Source organism: Herpailurus yagouaroundi, unplaced genomic scaffold, assembly GCF_014898765.1.
Source record: "Herpailurus yagouaroundi ecotype Mexico unplaced genomic scaffold, PumYag 142, whole genome shotgun sequence".
NCBI classification, from domain to species: Eukaryota; Metazoa; Chordata; class Mammalia; order Carnivora; family Felidae; genus Herpailurus; species Herpailurus yagouaroundi.
Window position 1 is genome coordinate 60,334,787 of NW_024412397.1, and position 8,691 is coordinate 60,343,477.

The 8,691-nt window shown below is 43.7% G+C and overlaps 1 protein-coding gene and 1 long non-coding RNA gene across 3 annotated transcripts in view; one reads left to right on the forward strand and one right to left on the reverse strand.

Annotated features, from left to right (window-relative positions):
• Positions 1–6,256: 6,256 nt before the first annotated feature.
• LOC121033194 (uncharacterized) lies at positions 6,257–8,217 on the reverse strand. Its single transcript, XR_005791766.1, has 2 exons — positions 8,012–8,217; positions 6,257–7,654 (listed from the first exon to the last, which is right to left on the reverse strand). It is a non-coding gene; the product is annotated as an uncharacterized LOC121033194 (long non-coding RNA).
• Positions 8,218–8,349: 132 nt separating this feature from the next.
• The window catches only part of VAPA (VAMP associated protein A), a 50,211-nt gene continuing 49,869 nt past the window's right edge, over positions 8,350–8,691 (forward strand). Inside the window, exon 1 of one of the 2 annotated variants that reach the window (XM_040479413.1) lies at positions 8,350–8,634. In XM_040479413.1, coding sequence (XP_040335347.1) covers positions 8,556–8,634 — 79 coding nt within the window. In that variant the 5' untranslated portion in view covers positions 8,350–8,555. The remainder of the gene's footprint in view (positions 8,635–8,691) is intronic. The other variant, XM_040479414.1, reaches the window with a different exon arrangement.

Below are 8,691 nucleotides of genomic sequence, written 5' to 3' on the forward strand. Positions count from 1 at the left end.
AGAATGTCCAATGGGAGGAAGCAGCTCAATGAATGTCTTCCACAAGTTTCCATGGCCATGCAATTGTATGTAAATAAAATCAAATCTACATGCTTGGCTTCAACTTCTTTCAAACATGCTACAAATTGGCCATGGCTACTAAGTAAAGTACAAGGAACATTGCGCTAAGGGCAGTACCTAGAATGCCTACAGTGTAGAACACTTCCCCTATTACATTGCGCTGTCTACTTGACTTACACATTTCATGGCACAAACTGTCCAAATGAATGAATCAGTGGAGTCCAGGCACACCTCTGGACTGACCTGTTTAGTCCATGCCTGCCAGCCTTTCTCCACCTCATGGGAGCAATGGTTGCGGAGAGTGAATTTATACTGAACTTTTCACTTTCCTGACTGGCAGCTGGTTAGGTCTCAGGTTGGGTATCTATTTCATCACTGGGTCCCCATCCTCCATTGGGCCCATTGGCTTAAACCACTGATTTTACTAAATCTCTGCAATAAAAATAAATGATCCCCAAATAGACTAATATTTCTATTTTTAATGTAACGAATAAGAGCTTCCTTACTATGCCGATAGCATATAATCCAGACTGATGTGACAGCACCAGCATCAAAGCTCAATGAGAAAAGCCTAAGGGGAATTTTTCTGAAAGTGAGTATTTGTCAAAGTTTGCCACTGAGTTTCCAGTGGAACAATTCAGTGTCTTGATTTTTATCTTCTTCATATGAATGTATGGTCTGAGGTATCCCAAGCTATATAATTTCTTAAAAAGGAGTCAAAAATGGACATTCATGCCTACCTATGAATGAGCAATTATGAAGTAAATAACAATAATGGTAACATTTATTGAGCCCTTACACGTGCCAGGTATTGTGTACAGGTATATACAAGTATTGTCTCATTTAATTTTCACAACAATCTTGTGAGGTAAATGGTTTTATTATCCCCATATAAATGACAGTCAGAAATTGAATCCAGCTTTGAGTAAGCCTGAGTTCTCATCCCCAAGCTATTGTTTAAAATGGCCAGGATAGGGTCTCCTGTTTGGCTCACTTGGTTAAGAGTCAGACTCTTTAATTTTTTTTAATGTTTACTTTATTTTTGAGAGAGAGAGAGAGAGAGAGAGAGAGAGAACGAGTGGGGAGAGAGAGGGAGACACAGAATCTGAAACAGGCTCCAGGTTCTGAGCTTTCAGCACAGAGCCCGACGTGGGGCTCGAACCCACGGACTGTGAGATCATGACCTGAGCCGAAGTCAGACGCTTAACTGACTGAGCCAGTCAGGCGCCCCTATACGTCAGACTCTTGATTTCAGTTCAGGTCATGATCTTGTGGTTGGTGAGTTCCAGCCCATGTCTGGCTCCACACTGACAGTGCAGAGCCTGCTTGGGATTCTCTCTCTCTCTTCCCCTCTCCGTCTGTCCCTCCCTCCCATCTCAAAAACCAAAGCAAAACCCAACCCTACAAATTAAAACAAAACCAAACAAAACACAAACAGCCCGAGAGAAGCTACTGAAATGCAAGGAGATAGCAGTAATACTGTTACAGGGTGAAATGAACAACCTATTTGTGCTAAACAAAACAAATGTTTTTAGCCTTTCATTTTATTGTGGTAAAAGTTATCTGACATAGAATTTACCAGGTTAACCATTTTTAAGTTTACAGTTCAGCAGCATTAAGCGCATTCACACTATCTTGCTGCCATTACCACCATCCATCCACAACTGAACAGAAACTCTGTAACCATGAAAATCTAACTCCCCATTCCCATTCCCCGCCCCCTTGCTCCCCAGAAACCACCATTCTGCTTCCTGTCTTATTTCACTTAGCTTAATTAATTCACTTCCTGGCTTATTTCACTTAGCATAATGTCTTTCAAGTTTCATTCCTATAGGAGCATGTGCCCAAATTTCCTTTTTAAGGCTGAATAATATGGTCTTGTATGTATCTAGCATGTTTTGCTTAACCACGCATCTGTTGGACGTCACGGCTGCTTTCAGCTTTTGGCTATGGTGAGTAATGCTGCCAGGAACATCACATTTTTTTGTTCTTGGAGGTAAACAACAACAACAAAACACCACCACTACCACCCACAACAACAACAAACTGCAAAACACCCTCCAGAGAAAATAAAGTGCTCTAGTAGAAAATCTCAGAAAGGTGAGTGAGTAAGTGTGAGTGTGTGTGTATGAGTGCGGGCCTGTGTGTTTATATGTACCTGGGTATAAAAAATGGCACGATCTTGAAATGGCCAGATATCTGCGAGGCATTTCCCGACTCTCAAGGATTGAATGACTTCCGACAATTCTTCCATAATCCCTTTCAATTCCTTCTCTTAAAGCCCATCACGCATTGGATTATGCTTAAGTCCATTTAGACCATCAACTTTTTCAGGACTGAAAGTAAGTATTAGTCTTCTTTGTGTCTGCCCTCCCCTATACCACAGGACTTGGCCCAAAACAAGTCGTCAACCAGCAACGGGAATAAAGGAAAACAAAAAAAGAATCCTCATTATTTTCAGAATACCCTAGGAAATTATTTCTGGTTTATAAAGTTTCTTATTAAGAAGATAACATTTGGTTGTGGGTTTAAATGTCCAATAACATACATATATATGGCTTATATTTCAAAGGCGATATCAAATTTTGGGAACAATCATGTCACAATCGTTAAATGCCAAGCACTATGCTGAGCACTTTATACACGTTATACCTTCTAGTATGTACAGCCAATATCGAATATGGGATGTATTGTTGCCATGTGATAGATAAGGCCATAGTATTTATTTACTTTTTTTTTATTTTTATTTTTATTTTTTTTTTAAATTTTTTTTTCAACGTTTATTTATTTTTGGGACAGAGAGAGACAGAGCATGAACGGGGGAGGGGCAGAGAGAGAGGGAGACACAGAATCGGAAACAGGCTCCAGGCTCTGAGCCATCAGCCCAGAGCCCCACGCGGGGCTCGAACTCACGGATCGCGAGATCGTGACCTGGCTGAAGTCGGACGCCTAACCGACTGCGCCACCCAGGCGCCCCAAGGCCATAGTATTTAATCGTATGACAGGGGTGGAGTCTGAATTCCAGTCTGTCTGATGTCCAAATCTATGTTTTTCACCCCACATCTACTCTAGGTTTTGTTAAGGCTATACAAAGAAGCGTGTGTGTTCAGAGACTATGAGAAGTCAGGCAAGGTGTCAGATGTGGCTTTTATGTTCATAGGCATCTTTTAATTTCTTCTTGCTGGGTTGCCTTCCAGAATAACTGTATTCATGGGAGAAAACCCATTAGAAGCCACACTAGGGCCTGGTGACAAGGGGGGAGACAGACATCCTCACTCTGTTCCTGATGGAGGTGTGAGTTGTTGCAGCCTTTTGGATAAAAGTATGCAATATATATTGAAATAGACAATATCTTTGATCCAGTGATCCCAGAACTGGAAATCTCCCTGTGGAAATAAAAGCATTCTATGATAAAGATACACAAACAAGGATGCTTATTGCAGTGCTGTTGGTTGTGATAAAAGCCTAGATCAATTTACATATTTACCAATAAGGGAGCAAAGAGTTCTATAGTAGGGTAATCTATTCTATGGATTTAGCTGTTAAGAGACTGAGTTAGAGGGGCGCCTGGGTGGCTCAGTCGGTTAAGCGTCCGACTTCAGCTCAGGTCAGGATCTCGCGGTCTGTGAGTTCGAGCCCCGCGTCGGGCTCTGGGCTGATGGCTCAGAGCCTGGAGCCTGCTTCTGATTCTGTGTCTCCCTCTCTCTCTGCCCCTCCCCTGTTCATGCTCTGTCTCTCTCTGTCTCAAAAATAAATAAACGTTAAAAAATTAAAAAAAAAAAAAAAAAAAAGACTGAGTTAGATCTATGGCAAGACCTGGCCAGATATCAACAATATACTGCAAAGTGAATAAAGCAATGGTATGGTAATATGTTAGAATTCGTGTTAAAAAAAAAAAAAAAAGAAAAACCACACACACACCAAAAAGCAAACTGGCTATGTTTGTATAAGTATGGATAAAGTTAGAGAGTGATAACACAACTCAGGCAGTTAAACGGGTTACTCTAAGTGGAATAGAAATTGGGAGGTGTAGGAAGAAACTTTTTGTCCATATGCTTGTGGATTATGTCATTTGTTACAATGACACATGTTGCTTTTACAGTAGAAAAGATTAACTGAGAAAACGCGTAGTCTTCAAATGATTTTTCATAAACAAAGATGATTAATCTCACACTCTTAACTGTTTTAAACGGTTATAAAAAGAAAAACCTCCAAGATAAGTCCTTTTTCTAACTCTTCTTCCAGCCTCGATTTTGTCTGGGGAGATTCCCATCTGCCTTCTTTGAGGATCTATATTTCTCACGGATGTCTGACAAATATGCCACAATAAGCACCACCAATTAATCCACATTTACATGACATTGCATCCCAGTGATACTTCCGGGCCTCGTACCTGTTTTGGTCAGTGGTCGGTCTCTATGACGTCTCTCTGTTTTAGACCCATGTTTTTGTGTGCACCGACTCAGCTTCATTCCTGTTTTACCTGCAGCATCCTTGTTACTCAGTCAGGAGTCACTTGCTACTCAGCAGATTTCCATCCTGTTGACCTCCTTCTTGATCCACTCTTGGCTTCCCCGCTGCCTCCCTCACTGCAATACTCTAACATCCTAAGGTGAAAGAACACATCGAAGGGAAGCAGGTGCTTATAAAATTTGGGGGAGGGGTGGAGAAGCAGGCTCTGGATGAGGCTCTCCAGGAGTGACTCCAGGGCAAGACTGACCTGCCCCACCTGGGCAGCTGCCGTCTCTGAGGCTGCGCCTCTTGCCTCTGACCCAGGGATCAGGAAGCTGGAGCCAAGAAAGGGCCGCTGCTCCTGCTGCCCTGTAACAACGGTCTCTTGACATCCAGGAAGCAAGCTAGTAAATGGCTGCTGGAGTGTTGGTGCAGAAAACTGCAAGTGTCTAGGGGTCCTCGCCTTGCCTCAGCAGAAAGCAGCCAGAAGGGACAGAAAGCTGGCCTTTACTCTCACGTCTAACTTTCAAATCTCGTTGGAGTGTATTTTACTACTCAAACTTACTTCAAGAACAGAATCCTAGCCACAAGAGAGCTACTTCATGTTTGTCTCTCCTGCTTGGATGTAGCCCTACAGGGGCAGAGACCATGTCTACTGGCTCACCATTATGCCACCAGCACCTACCACGGTCCCGGGCACACAGCAACAATTCCACATGTAGCATGTATAAGGCAACAATGCTGGATCCGGGCACCACCCTAAGCTCTCCGTGTGTGTTAACTCATTTCGTTCTCACAACAAGCCTCAGATGTAGGTATTTTTAGCCTCCCCAGTTTACACATGTAGAACAGGCACAGGGAGGTGATGTAAGCTGCTAAGATCATATGGTGGTAAACAGGACTTGAACCAAGCAGTTCAGACCCAAGGTCTGTACTCTTACTCAACACACTTTACTGCCTCAATGTTTATTGCAGGTATGAGCGTTTCAATGTTTACTGAGTTGTATTCCACTGAGGATAACTGATCATATACAAATTCAAAATCACAGAGCACCTTTATAAAAAGTTTAACGTGTTTAACTATGGAGAAGATGGTTATACTTTGTTACCATAGGTACTGGTAACTTCTTTTTTATTTTTATCCTTGCCAAACCTATGAGATAATCTGTCCAAAGGTGAATATTATTAGTGATTCAAGTGCATCGAAGTAATATTCAAGGACTTCATACTTCTGAGACTCATAAAAACTTCTTAGTAGCTAGAGAAATATACTTGAGTATACTTATACTCAACATATATGTATATATACTTTTTCTCTTTGCTAATACCTTAAGAGAACTTTATATAAAGTTCTCTTTATATATATACATATATATGTGTATATATATGTGTGTGTGTGCATATATATATATATATATAAAACCTTAGAGAGAGAGGGATTGCACACGAGTGAGAGAGCAAGCGCAAACAATGAACATTGTTCTCTTAATCATTTTCAGTTTTCATTTCGTTGCGGCTTTGGGAAAGGCAAAAATGCACAGGATGGAAAATTGGGCAACTTCTCCCCCATAGTTTAGCTCTATTACTGCCATGAGATGTTCTCACCTGCGTTTTCATTTCTCTATTTAACAACAAAAGTAAAACTTGCTGATATTCAGTTGTTCTGAGAAGAGTGTGATGATGTTTGTAAGGATCTTTGAACTGCTGGAAGAAACGTATTCATAAATACCAAAGCAGAAGCCACTTAAATAGTGCACTATTTAATGAGGAATAGACGATTCAGGAGGACTCTGAGTCATTATGAATTTAATGCTCTAAAATAGTAATAGGGGAATTATTCCAAAGATGTTTCATGTATTCTTAGACTACCAGATAAATTCTTATAGAGTTTAAGACCTATATCTATATGATATTTGAAGCCATATTGAGAAGACAAGAACGGTTGATCCCAAAGGTGATGACTTAAATGGACTGGAAAACTGGAATACATCCAATTCAGGCTTCCCATTGAATTCATGGTGAAGGGGCAACCGTTGTCCCATATGGAAGTGACTGAGAACTTCCTCAGCATGTTATACTTGCTAATTGCTGTTTGTACACTGGGATTCCCAAATACTTTCCGGTAAGAGAAATGTCTGTCTAGCCGTGGAGAAGCCAGTTCAGCCAAGGCTAATTTGCCCATGGATAACAGTTCCGAGGCAAGCAAAGATACTGGAAGTTGTGACAGCTTCGGGTTGTCGGTTCACAACTAAACATGTGTGAGACACCATCCTATGGAGTAATTGTTAACCTTACCTTTTTTTTTTTTTTTTTTTTAACCTTAAGCCCTCTTTTGGTAAACATACAATCGTTGTATTTTCCTTTAATGATGATTGAAATTTCAAAATAAATTTTGTGAATAAAAAGAAATCAAAGGAAAGGTAAATTTAGAATATACTTTTCAAACTATTTAAGCACTCCCATCCCATCCTCCGAGGTTTTTCACGGCTTAAGATACATTCTTCTTGTGTAGTGCAATCTTCTGCGGATGCTAGGTTAGCTATTCTGGAGAGCTATTCCCAGATGGGCTTTGATACATTTTTTGCACTTGAAAACTTTGGACTTTGTGCCTAAGCTTAGATTACTGTTCATTTGCTCATTTATTTTCAAGACAAACTGGGCTCCTCCTTCGTGGTGGCAGCATCAATATGTCCTTTCTTTTGTGGTGCTTCCTAGAGACTTCAAGTAGCACTGGACAGATTTATTTACGGCACGTTCATTTGTTTCATTTGATGTTCCTGTCCCTGATTACCCTGGCAATCGGGGAAAGATTTGTCACCACCTTTGCTCACGAGATTTTCCTCATTTGGTTCAGTTTACTACACGCTATCATAACGATGCAGATGGAATTCATTTCCAATACGGGAACGTGAACAACTGTTTCGGTTTTGGTCTATCATTAATAAAACCCAAGAACAGACGCCAGCAACTGAACGCTGTAGACTTTGACTTCTATTTCTAGCTTGGTAAATGTGCCTTGTCAGATTTCTCCAACGCCGCGTTTGCTTCCTAAACGTGGTGTGTTTCCTCATTTGCTTTCCATCACTGGATTGAATTCAGGAAGCAGTAGACGTTGGCTTGGAATACGACAGAGAATGTAGCCCTACCAACAGAGGGATGGGTCGATTTAGAGAACAGATTGACAAATCCTGGCCTGTTTTCCACAGGGCATATTTTATATTTCTAAGCGGGAGAACTCGGGTCAGTTTTCAAAAAAAAAATTTTTTTTTTTTTCTCCTTAGCACAGACGAGACGATATCTGAGAGCCAAAAATGAGCGTCAGCGAGCCCCACCCCATTCGCCGCCAACGGACCTCAGTCTCCTTCCCGCCCACAAACAGCCACTACTACAATTCCCAGCAAGCATCGCGCAGTGCCGCACAAGGGCCAGGCCCCACTGGCATGCTGGGAGTTGTAGTGAATGAACCTGACCACTCTGTCCTTCCACTAGGCATTCTCACTTGGAAGATGGTGATGTGCTGCTATAGCAGTTACTCCACTTTCGTAATCTGAGCTAAACGTGACCAAAGATTGCGCCCTTCTGCCCTGCGTTGCGCATCGCGTCGGTGCCACGGGGCTTAGCTCCGCCCCCTGCCCACACCCGTTCCCCTGACATCTCGAGCTCCCGGCGGCCGAGAGGCCCAGATTGCGCAGGCGCACCAGCCGGCGCCGCGCTGGGCAGGACTTGAGGGCGGGACGAGAGCTAGGGGCTCCCGGCCGCCGGGGCGCGCACGTAGGCACGCAGGGGCCGTCACGTGGGGCGCCGAGGATCGCAGTGCGCGTGGCCGCGGCGGCTGGTGTGGGGTTGAGTCAGTTGTGAGACCCGGAGCTGCTGACCCAGCGGGCGGCCCAGTGGCCCGGCCACAGAGCGGCAGGCGTCGGGGGTTCGGGAGCGGTGAGCTGGCCGCATCATAGAGCTCGGCCGAGCCGGCGCCGCCGTCGTCCCCCGCCCCCAGCTAGCAAACCGCCGCCGCGGGCGCGCCCCCGCTCTGCGCTGTCTCTCCGATGGCGTCCGCCTCCGGGGCCATGGCGAAGCACGAGCAGATCCTGGTCCTCGACCCGCCCACAGACCTCAAATTCAAAGGTAGGCAGGGAGAGGGCAGCTGACCGGGGTGGGGCGGGCGGACGGCGAGATTTAGGG